This window comes from Pongo pygmaeus, chromosome 21 (assembly GCF_028885625.2).
Source record: "Pongo pygmaeus isolate AG05252 chromosome 21, NHGRI_mPonPyg2-v2.0_pri, whole genome shotgun sequence".
In the NCBI taxonomy this organism is placed as follows: domain Eukaryota; kingdom Metazoa; phylum Chordata; class Mammalia; order Primates; family Hominidae; genus Pongo; species Pongo pygmaeus.
The window spans coordinates 8,352,888-8,371,610 of record NC_072394.2 but is presented as its reverse complement, the minus strand read 5'-3'; the positions used below and the strand labels follow the sequence as shown (position 1 = coordinate 8,371,610).

Sequence of the window (18,723 nt, the reverse complement as noted above, 5' to 3'; positions counted from 1 at the left end):
AAACTCTTCCAGACTGTGTTTTTCCTCTGCTCTCACACTGCAACTATCAACACAGAAGAAGACTTCTGTGAACAAATGGGTAGGGAGTTTTCTCCACACACTAACCAGTGGACACCAGCTGGGTGACCTCCAATTCCAACATTACCTGGAGATAGTGTCAGATCCCATAGATTGGGGGCTCAGTCCTCAAGACTGCCTCCACCCTTTCAGACACCAGTCTGAAGTCTGGACATCCAGAACTTCTGACTGACTGGCTTCAAGTTGGGGTTCCCACGACCCCCTCTTTAGGTTCAATTAACTTGTTGGAGTGGCCACAGACCTTAGGGAAACATTTACACACATTTGCTGGTTTATCATAAAGGATATTACAAAGGATACAGAGGAAATAGGGTAAGGTATGGGGGAAGGGGTGTGGAGCTTCCATGCCTCCCTGGGCGCTCCACCCTCCAGGAATTTCCATGTGTCCAGCTATTCAGAAGCTCTGTGAACTCGTTTCTCGGGTTTTTATGGAAGCTTCATGATGCCAGCATTCTTTCCCCACAAGTACAGGGCAGGACCCTCTCTGGGGAAGGTCTTAAGACGCACAATCAGAAAGGTGAGGGAAGAGTACAGTCCTGCCCTTAAGACCGAACACAAAAGACTGTAGCAAGGGCTAAGGAACTTACAAGCCAGAAACCATGTATGAAAATAATATACATGTAACACCATGTGGGGTAAGAGCCCTGCTTCCATTGATGTGCTAACTAACTCTCTTCTTCCCTAGAACTCCTTTTCAAACTCAGTAGGCAGTAAAATTTTTTTTTTTTTTTTTTTTTTGTTGAGACGGAGTCTCGGTCTGTCGCCCAGGCTGGAGTCCAGTGGCCCGATCTTGGCTCACTGCAAGCTCCACCTCCCGGGTTCATGCCATTCTCCTGCCTCAGCCTCCCAAGTAGCTGGGACTACAGGCGCCCATCACCACGCCCGGCTAATTTTGTTGTATTTTTAGTAGAGGCGGGGTTTCACCATGTTAGCCAGGATAGTCTCCATCTCCTAACCTCGTGATCTGCCCGCCTCAGCCTCCCAAAGTGAGTAAAATATCTTCTAAATGAAATAACTCCTCAAGTGTTAAGCTATCAGTTTATTGGAGATGTCTCAAGTGGGCCCTCATGGGGTCAATAAAGTAGTCATTCTGAGAATTGTAGCAGCTATTCTGTTGGATTTTCATTTTCTGGGAGCTTTGAGTTTGTGCTTTTACTTTTTCCATTCATTTGGGCTAAGTCTGGACTCGTTTGTCAGCAGCATTCAAAATACATTGTTGAGTGTCCAGGGTGTTCTAGACCCTACAGTACTCAGTACTGGACTTGACTCCAACGGATCCTTTCCAACTCCACAGGTTCTTTGTATATGGAAGAGTTTCAAGAATTTTCTTCAAGTTAAAAATATTTTTGCCCCTTTGTTCCTCAGTGGTTTCAATTTTGATACTGAAAAATTATTACTGAAGAAATGAATACCTGTTATATGCCATGTTATCTAGTATTTTGATCTAGCTGTTGTTTAGATCTATAAAGCAGTTAAAGAAATGTGTTGAGTAGATACATAGCAAATATTCTTCGTTAAAAGCATGTTACTGCTGAATCCATATAATAGTTTGGTAAGAAAAAAAAAAAATTCTTAGAAGCACTTGTTCTGGCTGGGTGCAGTGGCTCATGCTTGTAAACCCAGCACTTTGGGAGGCCGAGGCGGGCGGATCATGAGGTCAGGAGATCGAGACCATCCTGGCTAACACGGTGAAACCCTGTCTCTACTAAAAATACAAAAAAATTAGCCAGGCGTGGTGGTGGGTACCTGTGGTCCCAGCTACTTGGGAGGCTGAGGCAGGAGAATGGCGTGAACCCAGGAGGTGGAGCTTGAGTGAGCCGAGATCGTGCCATTGCACTCCAGCCTGGGCAACAGAGCGAGACTCCATCTCAAAAAAAAAAAAAAAAAAGAAGCACTTGTTCTTGGCTGGGCGTGTTGGCTCACACCTGTAATCCCAGCACTTTGGGAGGCTGAGGCAGGCGGATCACCTAAGGTCAGGAGTTCAAGACCAGCCTGCCCAACATGGTGAAACCCCATCTCTACTAAAAATACAAAAAATTAGCTGGGTGTGGTGGCAGGCGCCTGTAATCCCAGCTACTTGGGAGGCTGAGGCAGGAGAACCGCTTGAACCTGGGAGTCAGAGGTTGCGGTGAGCTGAGGTCACGCCACTGCACTCCAGCCTGGGCGACAAGAGCGAAACTCTGTCTCAAAAAAAAAAAAGCCAGAAGCACTTGTTCTTAAAAGGACATTAATGTCAAAATAAATATTCTTTAGGGCTTTAGTGATTCTTTTTGCATGCAGGATGTTTAACAATAATGGCATTCTAAATATTTTTGTTTAAATGACTTCAGATGTTTTAGATTCCTAGAGATAAATTCAGTCTGGTTAGTCTGATCTTAGTTCACATGTGTTCTATTTATTCTATAGATTTGATTGCTTTATTTAAATTTGCTAATTTAGTAAAAAGTCTGTTCAAATTAGATTAGGAAAAATTTAACCAGCAGACTTACTTAAAAATAGCCTGACAGTTTTTAGGGGTGGCTTATAGATAAAACAAGATAATTGATAAAATTGGGTGATGAGAACAGAGGGTTCATTACATTGTCCTACTTTTATGTATGTTTTAGATTTTCATAATAAAAATTATTTTCTTTAACCAACAAATAAATTGTTGTAACTAATAATTTAAGAGATAATTCACAATGCACTACTTCAAGTAATTCAGTCCCTGTCATTTTTCAATTTTATGAGAGAAAAGGCCACCTCCCATCACTGATCACCCATCTAAAAGTATTCTTCTCCTTCAGATCTTCTCCTTCAACTGTCTGCATCACTTTGTCTCTCCTAACCCTTCCTATCTTGAATTATTTTTATTTATGTATTTGTCTATTTATGTGTTTATGTGTCTGATTTCCTTTAATAGATGGTAAAATTTTTGAGGGCAGAAACCATGTATCTGATAACTTCCATTTCTCCCAAAAGGCCTACATGGTTTCCTGCATTTATTAAGTATTCTGTATTTTGTTCGTTTGTTTGTTTTGAGACGGAGTCTCGCTTTGTCGCCAGGCTGGAGTGCAGTTGCGCCATCTTGGCTCACTGCAACCTCCGTCTCCTGGGTTCAAGTGATTCTCCTGCCTCGCCTGCCAAGTAGCTGGGATTAGAGGTGCCCGCCACCATGCCTGGCTAACTTTTGTATTTTTAGTAGAGATGGGGTTTCACCCTGTTGGCCAGGCTGGTCTTGAACTCCTGATCTCAAGTGATCTGCTCACCTCAGCTTCTCAAAGTGCTGGGATTACAGACATGAGTCACTGCACCCAGCCGCTATAATTATTTGTTGAACAAACAGAATAACTTAGGTCGGAGTTATTTTATAAACTGGTCCATTTAAAAACTGGTTTACTTTTTTTTTCTTTTAATTATTTTTTTTGAGACAGAGTCTCACTCTGTTGCTCAGGCTGGAGTGCAGTGGCGCACGATCTCGGCTTACCACAACCTCTTCCTCCTGGGTTCAAGTGATTCTCCTGCCTCAGCCTCCCGAGTAGCTGGGACTACAGGCGTGCACCACCATGCCCGGCGAATTTTTTTGTATTTTTAGAAGAGATGGGGTTTCACTGTGTTGGCCAGGCTGGTCTCGAACTCCTGACCTCGTGAACCACCCGCCTTGGCCTCCCAAAGTGCTGGGATTACAGGCGTGAGCCACCACGCTTGGCCACTGATTTACTTTTAGATTGAACTACTTGGTTTAAAAGAAATGCATACAGTTTTTCTTGGTATACATTTATTATAATTCTTGTAATAATGAAATTTTGTATTTTTATATTCAACTTTTAAGGCTCTTGCTGAAGAGGCCAGTGAAGAGGAACTTCCCTCTGATGTTGATTTGAATGACCCATACTTTGCTGAAGAAGTTAAACAAATAGGTAAGCCAGCTCATATCTGTAGTTTTCCATTGGAATCTAAAGAAAAAGGTGAGGTACATGGAAGCAATATAAACTAATCATTCTTTTAAAATTGCTAGTATTTGTGTAGCTCCCTTAGTGACATAAGCAAGTCTGTCCTGTGGCATACAGTCATTAATCTGATTGGGAAGGGTCAGCTTGTCCCTTCTACATACAAGGGGTCATTTTAATATAGGAGGCTTTTGATAATATGGTTAATAGTTTACTGGGGATTCCTTTCTGGGAAATATCCTTAGTGCCAGTCAGATCGACTCTATAAAAGAATGAGAGGAAATAGAAAGAGGAATAAATATTTTCTTGTGTGCTTTCACTGATTTTTAATAGCGTATCCATTCTAGATCCTTCTCAGCAAAGTCTGTCAAGAATTAAAAGTATGAAACGAATTTTTTTTATGTGCATGTTGATATGTGTATAATTTTTTTAAATTTGTGCATGAAATTTCGTATAAAAGCTTTTTCTGCTGAAATATACAAAAGCATCTATGTTTCATTTTATCCCTTTTATACTCATTATGCTTAATTATAGCTAAAAAGCCAGCTTTCCTTACTCCTCTTTTTCCTTGAATCCCTAAATTATCTGGTATCTGATTTCCTATATCCAGGGAGCCTTGTTTCCACCTCATATGCCCTACTCATTCTTTCTTTCCTCCATTATGTAGAGGAAATGCGTATGTGTAAATGTGTTTGGTAAGGTTCAGGCCATACTTGGTAAGTCAGTACAGAAATCACTGTAAGGACTTACCATTTGTTCTCAAGCATTTTGCCTTCCCTGATTATTATACCACACACAAGAACCCCAAAAGCCTTGCTCCTGGAGCAACTCCAAGCTGGCATTATAAAGAGAAGGATTTTATGAAGTTTCCCTGTTTTTTTTCCCTTGTGACTAGTGGGCCAGAATAGTTCTCAACAGGAAGGTCAGAATTGCTCAAAATTACTTCCTGATTGTTACAGCTTTTTAGTACTGACATTTTATTGATGAGAAGAAGATTAAGATAAATAAAGTCTATTATAGAATGTGAGATTCTTGGGAATTGGACAGAGAAGTGGAAACTTAGCATATTCTGCTTTTTATCATACCTGAGTGGTCATTTCTAGAAGATGATGGATTTTAGCCTTATCCTCTGGTTTCAGGAAACCAACTTTATAATGGAGAAATGCTAAGCATTATAGTTTCCTCTTTCTCTATCCAAAATGTTTCCTTTGGCATGTGAAGTCTGGTCAAATTGCAGAGCTCAGAATAGGATTCAAAGAGTAAGTTAAATGGTTTGATGGCTTGGGGTAGCCAGTTTTTTGGAATCAACACATTTAAATTGAGAGTAAGCTTTCTCTAAAGTCATTATCAGAAGTTCCAAAGAAAAAAGATATAGATAAAATTTGTTTGCTTTTAATTTACTTTTGATTTCAGAATGTTCCCAGAGGGTAATTGTTTCTATCTGGGCTTTTCTGTTTTTGTGTGTGTGTTTTGCGGTGGGTTTGGTTTTGTTTTGAAAAAGCAAAACAGCAAGGCCAGAATTTTTTACATAGAATTTAGGACAAAAAGCTAGTGTCTTGCCATGTTTATTCATTCTATAATAACTGTTTTGATTGCCTACCAGGTGCTGAGCTCTCTGCTAGGCTAGAGATACAGTAGTAATAATACAAACAGGATTGCATCCCTCGTGGAGTCTGGTTTGAAGAAAGACATGTTAGACAGATAAATAGTATGAGGGTATGGTAAATGTTTTAAAGGAAAGAAATAGAAGATATAACTGGGTAGAAGTAGGAGATATGGGAGTTTACATTGGGTAGGCAAAGAAGGCTTCTCTGAGATGATGACATTAAAGCTGAGACCTGTGGAATGAGGAGTCAGGCATGAAGAGCTGGGGGAAGAGCATTGCAAATGAGGGGAGAGTGGGTAGAAAGACTCCAAGGTGAGAATGCACTGTGTGGTGTTAAGAATTGAAAGACATCAGTGTGGCTGGAGCATTGTCGGAGAGGGAATTGGTATGAGGACAGGCTGGAGACTCAGTGGAAACTACCCCTGTAGGGCTTTGTTGTCCTGACAACAAATTTAGATTTTACTTTACTGATAGTGGAAAGCCCGAACAGTCTTTAAGCAAAGATGAGACATAATCTGGTATAGATTAACATATTACTTTGGTGCCTGTAAAGAGAACAGTTTGAGGACTGGTGAGAGCTGGAAGACCAGACTTTTGCTGAGCTCTAGAAAAAAGATAATGGTTGTTTACCTGGCATGCCGCTCGTGGAATTGGATGGAGAAGAGAATGGAACTCTAGATATACTTTGGAAGTATACTTGCTAAATCAGGAAGAAATTCAGCATAACTTCTGTTTTTGGTTTGAGTCTATGGAAGAATGTTCTTCCATTTACTGAGTTAGGAAGAAATATGGAAACAATAAGTTTGAGTGGGAAGCAAAGTAGATAGGTCCATTTGTGGCATAATCACTTTGAGACGTCAGTTAGATATACAAATGGAGGTGTTTGGTTGATATTGAGTTATAAGTCTGAGAGATGAGCAGAGAAATCAGAGTACGAATATAGACTTAAGGATCAGTAGCATATAAATAGTACTTCCAACCAGGGCAGTGGGAGTAGAGAGCAATGATAAGAGAAGAGGATGCAGGATGGGCCCTAAGGTCAGGTGAAGTCTACATGAGGCACTGTTAATCTGTCATACTAGAGGAAGTGCTACTTGAAAGGATGGGAAGAGCTTAAGAAGCCGAGAAGGAGCGGCTGGGAAATAGGAGGAACAGTATTAATGTAGTGGCCTACAGACACTTGGTGAGGTGGTAGAGGTTTCAGTAGATTAGTGTGGGTTAAAGTTTGAGGTGAAAGGTGAGGAAGTAGAGACGAGGAATATAGATCTTTTTTCAGAAGTTTACTGTGAAGGGGAGCAAAGACGTGGAGCAGTACCTGAATGTAGGTAAGGAGAAGGTATTTTTTTAAAGATATGAGCTTTTAGGGCATGTTTTCTTTCCCTTGGGATTGTTCCAACAGAAAAGAAGTTACTAAGATACAGCAAATGGGGGAAATAAAAGTAAATACAAATGCAGATAAATTTGTATATTTGGTGGCAGGAAGGTGAGGGATTTACCTGATTGGTTTATGGATTTATACTGTTTGTTCATTTCACTCGCAGAAGCACAGATAATCTGCATGAGCATATAGGGTAGGGACGTAGAAACAGGTCATTGGAGGGGGCACGGTGCGGGAGGTTACTGCGTAAGGTGGTTGATTAAATTAATTGTCAATTTTAAGGAGAATGTTCAGGTCTGGATGGCTGAAAATGGAGAAAGATGGGGCGTATAAATTTGAAGGCCAGGCCAGATACAAAACCATAGAACATGCGGCAAGAGCAGCGGTATGGGAGGCCTAGGCAGAGAAAGAGAGAACCAGCTGAGCCACAAAAGGAGCATGTCCCTTTTAAATCATGCTGGACATGGCTTTTCAAAGGCACGTTACAGAGCTGTGTGCCCCCATTCATGTACGTGGTTATTCAGTCAACAATTATTGAGTGTCAGAATCACCCAGTCCTCCCATATGACTTTCAGCATGTTACAAAATATTTAAATATATGAGAATGATACAGTTTTCCCATACTTTACATTTTAATCTGACTACCTATGGTATAACTGGACTTTTTAAATATGTGTTAGATATATATCATGTATATGCTCAAATAGATGGATTTAATGAGAAGTTTTTACTCAGTTCTGAACCTTTTCCTCCCCAGCAAAAACTAAATTTGTGCTTAACAGTATCCAGAAGATATAAAGAAGAATATACTGAATGTTAACATTTTGTACTCATGATCCAGGAGGATGGTTTTTTATTATTATTATTATTATACTTTAGGTTTTCTGGTGCATGTGCGCAGATAGGTGGAAGCATGCTTATAACCTTAGGGAAATGGATTCCCATAGGGAGTCAGGAAGAAATTGGAAGTTTTTTGTGTGCCTTCCAGATACAAGGATCTATAGTAGGTACTCTTAGAGTTAGACTTTGTTTCAAAATTTACCAGTTTGTAACTTTTATTTTTATTTTATTTATTTATTTATTTTTTTGAGACAGAGTCTCACTGTGTCGCCCAGGCTGGAGTGCAGTGGCGCAATCTCTGCTCACTGCAGCCTCTGCCTCCCGGGTTCAAGCAATTCTCCTGCCTCAGCCTCCCAAGTAGCTGGGACTACAGGCGTGTGCCACTGTGCCCGGCTATTTTTTGTGTTTTTAGTAGAGACAGGGTTTCACCTTTTTGGCCAGGCTGGTCTTGAACTCCTGACTTCAGGTGATCCGCGCGCCTCAGCCTCCCAAAAGTGCTGGGATTACAGGCGTGAGCCACCGCGCCCAGCCAGTTTGTAATTTTTTAAGTGTAGAAATAAAATAACTCAGATGACCTACATTGGTATATTAATTTATTATTACAGTGTTGCCTTCATTATTAGTTTGTCAAAATAATTTTGGATTTTAGTACCTTGGAAGTAAAATATAGTCATTATCTAAGGATATAGACCTTGCTTTTCAAAAATATTTAAGATATAATGAATTTGGCACACTAGTGTTTGAGTATATAGTTCAAGTTCTGTAGTTAAACAGGACAAAAACATTGTAAACCAGATGACTTGGGTACATTTATAACATTTTTGCTCTAGGCAAACCCATAGAGCTAAACTTATGTGCCTTCAAAATGTGGAGGAAATGAGTTCATTGATGCCAGACCTGGCATTTGGCTCTATCTTTTATAATTTTTTCTCTGATTTCCTTCTAAATTGCAAACTTGGTGTCAAATGAGAGTTTTTAAAATATACATCTAGGATGAGCACATTAATGAGATGAAAATGAAATGAAACATTAGAAAAATCTGCTAATTTTCCAGTGGTAGCTGGTAGAATCTGAGTCCTAGTGGGCTTCCCTTTATTTTTTGTAATTTTACAAGTAACATTGTAAAGCAGTGCCAGAATATGGTAGCCTAGAGGGAGATTAACCCTAGAGGGAGATTATCCTTAACAGACTGCATCTGATTATGGGCAAGTGATGCAGGAACTTGCTACAAAAGAGTAAATCACTAGGGCGCTTACCACTCCCATCTGGTCAGTACTGAGACCACATCCATCTGCCCTCCAGTGAATTTTCTTAGCTTCTCTCACATGAATTGCTCAACTAAACCCTCTGGAGGAAGTTTATTATGGGAACAAGTTTCTGACATTATAAGTACTGGGAAATGAAATTTCATTTACAGATGAATTTTATTTTTACGCACTATCTTTTTCCATGATGTATTCTGTTACATTTTTTGCCTAAAAGGTTTCTAGCCTCAGTAAGGATTGGTTAGATTTATTTAACTGTAAAACTCTAATATCTGACTTGGAGTCTCTGTTAGTATTGACTTAATAGAATCAATCCGTATGTATTTTTTGCAGCAGCCCCAGGAGATGCAGTTTCTTTTTTTTTTTTTTGACAGCATTTTGCTCTGTCACCCAGGGTGGAGTGCACAGTGGTGCTGTTATGGCTCACTGCAGCCTTGAACTCTCCTGGGTTCAAGTGATTGTCTTGCCTCAGCCTCCCAAGTAGCTGGGACTACAGGCATACACCACCATGCCTGGCTAATTAAAAAAAAAAAAAATGTGGAGCTGGGGTCATGCTTTGTTGCTCAGGCTGGTCTCAAACTCCTGGCTTCAAGCAATCTTCCTCCTTCAGCCTTCCAAAGTGCTGGGATTATAGGTGTGAGCTATCACACCCAGCTAGAGATGTGGTTCCTTACTTGACAAAAGATTGACTGAAAAATAAAGACAATATTTTAGAACACAAACTTTCATTTCCCTAGTACTGTTCATCTAACTTAAGTCTGAAAATTTTCCAGGGAGGAAAAAATGTTTTTAAAAAATATATAGATGTGACCTCTTAATAGTTGATCTTATTAACAGTGCAGAAATGATCTATATGCATTATTTATCTTTTGACTAAACAATTCAGTCTAACATCATAGTAAATTCTTTGTTAGCAAAGAAATTTTCTTCATGCTAAAACTGGATATCATATTTAGCCCTATCTTGGGGATTTTTTTTTCTTTCTCCCTTACTAGTCCTCCTTTCAAGTTTATTTTTAATACTCTTCACCAAGTTGTTATAAAATCTGAAATAGTTTATTGTGGGCTCTTTGAAATTATTTTCCACAGCTGTATGTGAAGATCTTTATCTGTTTTAAGTATTAAATATATACTGTCTAATTTTCTCCCTGCTACAGAATAATATTTTGCATATGTCATTTGTCCATTCCTTTCAAAAGGTGCTCTTGGCTTGAGAGCGTAGGAGCAGTGGTAAACTTAGGGAATGGGGGTTCATACCCTAAGCAAGTGGAACTTTGATGATATTTATATGTAAAGGACATACACATACATTAAGACAGAGAAAGATTATACTCTTAAGATTCGTATATTATTCCCTGAAAAAAATTTCAGATAGGACCAGTGATGAGGAGCATTTTCTCTAGGGAGAAGGGCTGCATACAATAAATATTTATTCTTGGAAGTGCAAAACAAATGGCTTGGTAGCACTGATAGGTGAGCCTGGCAGCACTTTTATGCTGGCATGTACTCTTGGCTGGGCATGTCTGCTGGACAGGTGTACAAGAGTATTCGCAGGGACTTAATACACACAGAGGAGTTTCTAAAGCCTCTTTTGACTTTAGGTTTTGCTTATCCTGTTATCCCATTAGCTGCAGTTCTTCAACCATCTTGACCTATCCCTTCTCCTGCCACACCCTTCTTCAGGTGTTCTCACATCACCTCCTCACTTCATCCAGGTCATTGTTTGTGTGTCACCTTCTTGAAGAGGCCTTCCTTAACTACCCTAACAAAACCAGCCCCCTCATTTAGTCTCCAACCCTTTTGTCCTGCTTTGCCTCTGACTTTCCCAACTTCAAGGTATACTACATGAGAGAAGATTTTAACCTCTTGTTCATGGCTTGTATCACCAGCACCTGGAGCTGTGATCGCAACATAATAAGTGCTCAGTTAACATTTGTGAGATAGGTGAAATAATTTCCTTCTGTTTATTGACCATTTGGTTTTGTCTGTGAATTCTCTTTGCTCTGTGTTAATATTTTCATTTACATGAAATCTTTGTAAGTGAAAGATATTAGTATTATAATAGAAGCAGTCATTTCTTTTTTTTTTTTTTTATCAAGACAGAGTCTCGCTCTGTTGCCCAGGCTGGAGTGCGGTGGCACAATCTCTGCTCACTGCAACCTCTGCCTCCCAGATTCAAGCAATTCTCCCGCCTCAGCCTCCCTAGTAGCTGGGACTACAGGCGCTGGCCACCATGCTTGGTTAATTTTTTTGTATTATTAATAGAGACAGAGTTTCACCATGTTGGCCATGCTGGTCTCAAACTCCTGACCTCAGGTGATCCGCCCACCTCGGCCTCCCGAAGTGCTGGGATTACAGGTGTGAGCCACTGCGCCCAGCCATTTCTTGTTTTTAATTATGAAAATTTATACATTGAGAAAAATTGAGAGAATAATACAGTGAACAGCACCTGTGTTTGGCAGTTGTTAACATTTTGTCATTTTGCTTTTGTATGCATATACTTTTATGGTATATCATAAAGATATATTTATACAAGATGTTACTATGTAATAGACATATTTAGTAGTAGTCTTTTTAGTTCACTATAGTCTAGAAGATGCCATATACACTTCCCCCTCCCATAACGTTTGCCTTTCAAGAACCCAGGCTAATGATCTTTTGGAATATCTTATATTCTAGATGTATCTGTTCCTTGCCACTCGGTCCACTATATTTTCCATAAACTGGAAGTTAGACGAGTGGTTCCATTAGATTCATGTTGAATGGTTTTGGCAAGCATACTTCATAGGCAATGCTGTATCTTTCATATTATATCACATCTAGGGGCATAGAATTTCATATTGTTCCAAAGATGACTTGCTGAGGGTGGTACAGTGTCCAGTGGGGGATTTTCTTAGGCTCTGTAGGCGGTCAAACAAAAGGCTTGAGTGGGTCACACTTGGCTTTCATGGGTAGTCAGGCCAGGAAACACAGCAGGGCAGTGTTGTGTGTTTCTCTTCATCGAGTCTTCATGGCAGTTCACTCAGCAGTACAGCTTGGGTACAAGGAAAGGAGACACAGTGTGCAGTAGTCACCCTGGGTGAGAAGTCTCATGTTCCAAATAGGAACTGAGAGCTTTTTAACAGCACCTAGACATAGCTTCCAGATCCCTGTTTTACCAGTTACAGGAGTCACGGTATCAAGGAACCCCAAAGTTATAAGCATTTAGAGACCCCAATACATGTTATTTTCCAGTCAGGAACCACTTTACCTGGTGGTAGTACCTGGTAATAGAGCTAGAAAGTTCACTAAAGATCAGATTTTTCTTAGAGAAGGAGAAAGCGTTTTTTAAAACTTATATTTACAGGTAGTGACTGTCAAATTATTATTATAAAGGTAAGTTTTTTCATTTTGCAGATGAGAGTTTGATATATAGTGTTGAGTTTATATATTCAAATCACTTGGGGGTTTTTTCTTTGTCTCTTCCAATATTCTTATGCTATGAAAATATTTTTTCTATTTAAGATACAGTAGCTGTTCCCTTGTATTTTCTCACAGGGGTTCTTTGTTTTATTTTGTTTGATGTTTAACTCTTAAATTCACCTGCGTTTTATTTTCTTATGTATTATGCTTTAATTTGATTTTTTTTTCCAGAATGAAACAAATTGCTCAACAGCAGTTATTAAACAATCTTTTCTGTTTCTACTGATGATGCTATATTTTATTATATACAGTTTCATCATTTTTATTATATTGTGTAGTAATTTTTTGGTTATTTTCACTTTTCAGTACATGTTAATACACTATATCACTAGTATATGGAATCTATGTAATCTTTGTAAAGATTTCCTTGAATGGAATTTTTTATTTAGAATTTCATTAAATGTATATATTACTTTTATTATGAATGGATGTTGAATGTTAATCAGTATTCTTATGTTTATTGACATGCTTATTCTGCCTCTGTTGAAATGATCTATGGTATTTCTTTTTTAATTGGTAATGTAAATTATACATTACTTTGAAAGAAAATCTTCCTTTATAACATGCAGTCACTCTGTGCAGAAGCATTGTATTTATTCCATTCATATACCCACAGTCTTCTTTCAGTAACATGTTTTTCTTTTAGTTTCGACATATTTATTGTTAAGATTATTCCTAGATATCTTATATTTTTGTTCCTAGTATAAACAGAATGTTGCTGATAGTCCTGTAATTTTTACCCCTCTTATGTTGGTTTGTTGTGCCAGGTATAAATAAAAAATCGGTAAAATCTGCAAAAGATGGCACATCTCCAGAAGAAGAAACTGAAATAGAAAGACAAAAGGTAAAATACGATTATTGTTACATGCTTAGTGGATAATTCATAGGTACAATTTAAATGAAGTTGTACATGTCGCTAATTTTAAAAAACAACTTATTTTAGCAGTGGCATTTATAACTAAATTGTAAGAGACATAATTAAATATTTTAGCAGTGTAGTTTCTAAATACAGTGGTTTTTTTACCAAACATAATTTCTCCATATCGTACAAAGTTAAAATTTACCTCAAACTCAAGGGTATTTATTTTCTTTTATAAATTAAGAGGAAATTATCTCACTGTTAAAAACATTTACTATACGTATACTGAGGCAGAAAATACCCTTAAAACCTCAAAATAATATTGCCATAAGTTTTAATTCAATCTGAATCTGTCCTGGAATACAGAGTTTGTGGTTATGGTTTGTCAAATGCAAATTTCTGTTTTTTGTATTGTGAATACGTATATTTAACGTACAAAATTACATTCTTGGAAATGCAGTGAACCTTATGCTTCAGTGACCCCCTATGTCCGGAGTCACACGTAATTTTGGCACAGAGTCATATGTGCTTTTGCTGAGGCAGGAATTGAAGGCAGCAGTGCCCCTAGGGCTGATGTTCATGTCACTGTCCAGAAGTGTGCCTGACTGGCCACATAAAGTTATCTAAATAGCAACAAAGAAAATCAATTTTTATGGAAAATGTCTCTGAAAAGCCAGCTACAAGTGCCAGTGACAAAAGGAAATTAAGGCAGTCTACAGTGGTAATATAGGAAGATCCACAAAGGTCGAGAGCATACTCTGTATTTTTACTAGTGTACATGGTTATTTACTTGATTCTTGAGGGTTCCTGTTTAATCCCATGGTTGGTAGAAAATACTCATTTAGTGTAAAAAGACATTTACTAGATTTCAGAAGCAGATACTAAGCCTACCTTCGTAGAAATGTATCAGTATTGAAATAGTAAAGGCCAAAAAAAAAGCAAAAAAAAAAAACCTACTTGTTAAAAATTACACATTTAGAAAGTATAATTTGCATCACAAAATAAACATTTGCTAGATTTAGTGTCATTGCACAAAAAGAACAAAGTGAAAATGAGAACTTTTTATTTGAGGGTAGTTGGGAACTCTTGTTCCTGCAGCCTACTAATGAGTCACACTAAGTGAAATGGGGCCTAGTTTTTAACTACAAGGTTTTACCTCTCCTGCTGTCAGTAATGTTGCTTCCAGAGATTCTACCTTATTGCTATGCAAAGATCTCTTTGTTTTGGTAATCCACAGTCAGTTTACAGATGACAGGTGGTACCCCAGAGTTTTAGTGATTGAGTCTTCCTTTCTAGAAGGGATATCTTCTGCCTTATACTTTTTGGGGGTGAGAAAAAAAGCACTGTTATACATTTGAACTTTTTTTTGCTCTCTACAGGCTGAAATGGCTTTGCTTATGATGGATGAGGACGAGGACAGTAAGAAACACTTCAATTACAACAAGATTGTGGAGCACCAGAATCTGAGCAAAAAGAAGAAAAAGCAGCTCATGAAAAAGAAGGAATTAATAGAGGATGACTTTGAGGTAACCATGGACACCAGGCATTAGCCTCTTAAAGCTGGAATTGAATCTAAAGTGTCAGCTCTGCAGATAGAAATTGAGCATAGTCAAAATTACCCTTGAAAATATCTTAGGGGCCAGGTGCAGTGGCTCACGCCTATAATCCCAACACTTTTGGAGGCCGAGGCATGAGGATCACTTGAGTCCAGGAGTTGGAGACCAGCCTGGGCAACATAATGGGACCCTCATCTCTATGAAAAATAAAAAAAATTAGCCAGCTGGGCGTGGTGGCTCACGCCTGTAATTCCAGCACTTTGGGAGGCTGATGTGGGCAGATCACGAGGTCAGGAGATCAAGACCATCCTGGCTAACATGGTGAAACCCCGTCTCTACTAAAAATACAAAAAATTAGCCAGGTGTGGTGGCGGGCACCTGTAGTCCCAGCTACTCAGGAGGCTGAGGCAGGAGAATGGCATGAACCCAGGAGGCGGAGCTTGCAGTGAGCAGAGATTGCGCCACTGCACTCCAGCCCGGGTGACAGAGTGAGACTCTGTCTCAAAAAAAAAAAGCCAGATATAGTGGCGCACACCTGTGGTCCCAGCTACTCAGGAGGCTGAGGTGCGAGGATCGCTTGAGCCCAGGAGGTCGAGCCTGCAGTGAGCCATGATCGTGGCACTACACTTTAGCCTGGGCAACAGAACACCCTGTCTCAAAAGAAAAAAGAAAATGTCTTTGGAAAGACTGATGGTGGAGCCAAAGCTACTGTCTTTTAATCCAGCACAGCCAGTTCATCTCAGGGTGGATGAAATCATTGTTTCTTTGGTTGAGCACCAGGTGAAATAGTTGACTTGTATTTTGGTAGCCATATTGTACCAAAAATGTGTAGATTTGAATGTTAGAATCACATGCAGTGATATTCAGACCAGCAAAGGTATGCTTGAATAGCAGGTTCATGTCACAGCGTCTCACACTCACTGTGTGCAGTGGCCAACACAGTAAGCCATGTTTTTTCAGTTGCTGTGTTTCCATTACTCCTTCCTCTTTTTGTTGAGTACATATTCCTAATGGCTGCAGAGTCCCCTAAGCATGAGTTTGAGCCCTCTACCAAAAATCTACAAACAGCTATTAGAAACTGCTTAATGACTTCCAACCATTAATGTGGAAGAACTGACCCTGAGTAAGATAGGGGAAACTTGGGAAATTTTAAATTTGTTCAAACAATGGAGGGTAGCATACAGATGGCTTCTAAGTAGCATATAGAAGGATTTGGGGGCTACTCTGTAGCTTCTGTTATTTGAGTCAGTTTCACATAGGCTCCCATTCCAGTGAGGTTTTTATTGAGTTAGTTTCCTTATGAAAAGCAAAGAATGGTTTGTAGTCATTCTGCCTTCATATATTAATAATCATGCATAAAAGTATTTTTTATGGGATTTTTTTCCTTGTTCTGGGTATCGAGTCTCTTGGCCTCGTGATAACTAAGTAAAGCTACACTCCATCTCCAGGTGGACTTGTGTTTCCTGTGTTTCCCTTTCTGCTGGTTACCCATCTGCCTGGCAACCCTCAAAGGCTGGCTGCAGTTAAGGGTATACTCTTAAACATGGAACCACAAGTTTTTATAGAAAGAAGATAAATTTGGGGCTTGTGTCTGACCAGATCTTGATCTCAGATGGATTCTTTGCCATAGTGGTCTTTAAATCTTTTGATCCATGGATCACCTTCAATAGTTCCTTATTTTTGGCACCAAGATTAAAATTTCTTAAAATGTACTCAGAGTTCAGGGCCTCCAGCAGATGTTCTGATTGGCTTATTTATGCTGGTGAGAAATTGATTTTGTGCTGTAAGCATGGGAAAGCCCTGCCTCACAAACCACTGCTACAGTCATTTTGTCTAAGTGGTCGTTGTAGTTACCGGCCATAATGTGTATATGTATGGCCCACTATAATTCCCTTTGAAATATATTGTCCTTGCATGATAAGAACAGGGTGCCCCACAAGTTGTGGTCCAAAGGTAGGCCATAAAGAGTTATGGAAAAACAGTATCCTAATGAATCAGTACAAACACTCAGGTTTGTATTTTATATAATCAACTCACCAACTTTCTAAATTTGTCCCCATTTCTGGCCTTTTGCTTTAGTAATTTTGTTTAATTAATTAATTAATTTTTTTTTTTTTTGGATTTGCAGGTAAATGTTAACGATGCACGGTTTCAGGCAATGTACACTTCCCACTTGTTCAATTTGGACCCCTCAGATCCCAATTTCAAGAAAACAAAAGCTATGGGAAAAATCCTTGAGGAGAAGGCCCGGCAAAGAGAACGAAAAGAACAAGAACTTACTCAGGCAATAAAGAAAAAAGAGAGTGAGATTGAAAAGGAATCACAAAGGAAGTCCATTGATCCTGCTTTGTCAGTGTTGATTAAATCTATAAAAACCAAAACAGAGCAGTTTCAAGCAAGAAAAAAGCAAAAAGTCAAATAACTGGATGTTACTTATTTTTGAATTGAATACCATCTTTTCCTAAAATGTACAGAAATAGTAGGAGGGCATATTTATTGGAAACAAAGCTATCTTTCAAGAATATGAATAAATCTTTTTCTGGACATAGTAAAATTTTTCTCCATAAATAATTGTACTTAATTGTGGATGACTGACAAATTTGTATTGTATATTCCTACAGATTAGTCATAATTAAATTACCTGAAGTATAGGTTTTATAAAATTTTTATATTTTACAGTGTTCAATTCTAACTAGTGGAAAGTTACTCTAGCTTTTTTAAAAGGCTGTTTACAATTCTGTGTAAAAATAGAACAGTATCTACCCTTAAGTTTGTGTAAACGTTAGGGATAATTTGAAAAATATATATATTTAATACATTAATTTCTCTGGAAGCAGGAGACATGTTTAAATAACTATTAAAATAATTTATTTTTCTAGCCATAAAGGATGGAAGTCAAGAACTTTTTGTTGTTTAGTCATGTTAAGTATAGTTTATGAAACTAACTTGTAAATAAAAGTGTAAAATATTTTCATTATTTTGTATAGCACTGATTTATTCCATTTTATGCATCTGAAAGTACTCTCTGGAAAAATATCTGAAAACCGATTTTAACTTTTTAAGAGGACAACTCCATTTAAAGGCAGTTCTAGAGTTGCATTGCTCGTAAATTGCATTTGAAATATTCATGAGCTCTCCAGTGGTTTTTCTGTTTGGTAGCAACAGAAAATTCTTCTGTCCTTCAAATTTTTGGCATACTTTAGAAGGGATGGATATGCTGCTGTAGAGTTTAAGGATACCTTAATTCTTCTTAAAATTAAAACACATCTTTAAGGCCTTAACACTCTTGGATCTCATCTGGTCTAAATATTACAAACCACTGACAGTCAAATTAGATATGCTGTATAAGGAAATGTAAATAAAACCAAAATTGTTAACTTGGAGCAAATTATAAATATGGTAACTTCTGAAAGACAACAGGAATTTGACCAGGCTTGTGGTTAATAGTGAACTTGACATTTGGGGTATTAAAAATCAAACCTACTGACCAGGCAAGGTGGCTCTCACCTGTAATCCCAGCACTTTGGGAGGCTGAGGCAGGAGAATTGCTTGAGGCCAGGAGTTTTGAGACCAACCTGGGCAATATAGTAGGACCATAGGCTGGGCGTGGTAGCCTACGCCTGTAATCCCCCCACTTTGGGAGGCTGAGGCAGGCACATCACTTAAGGTCAGGAGTTCAAGACCAGCCTGGCCAACACAGTGAGACCCCATCTCTACCGAAACTACAAAAAATTAGCCAGGCATGGTGGTG

The 18,723-nt window shown here is 38.6% G+C and overlaps 1 protein-coding gene across 2 annotated transcripts in view; it reads left to right on the top strand.

Moving 5' to 3' along the window:
- ESF1 (ESF1 nucleolar pre-rRNA processing protein homolog) overlaps positions 1-17,946 on the top strand; it is a 68,730-nt gene extending 50,784 nt beyond the window's left edge. For both annotated transcript variants that reach the window (XM_054468196.2, XM_054468195.2), the window contains exons 11-14: positions 3,890-3,977; positions 13,325-13,401; positions 14,796-14,942; positions 17,101-17,946. In XM_054468196.2, coding sequence (XP_054324171.1) covers positions 3,890-3,977; positions 13,325-13,401; positions 14,796-14,942; positions 17,101-17,394 — 606 coding nt within the window. In that variant the 3' untranslated portion in view covers positions 17,395-17,946. The remainder of the gene's footprint in view (positions 1-3,889; positions 3,978-13,324; positions 13,402-14,795; positions 14,943-17,100) is intronic.
- Positions 17,947-18,723: the final 777 nt, after the last annotated feature.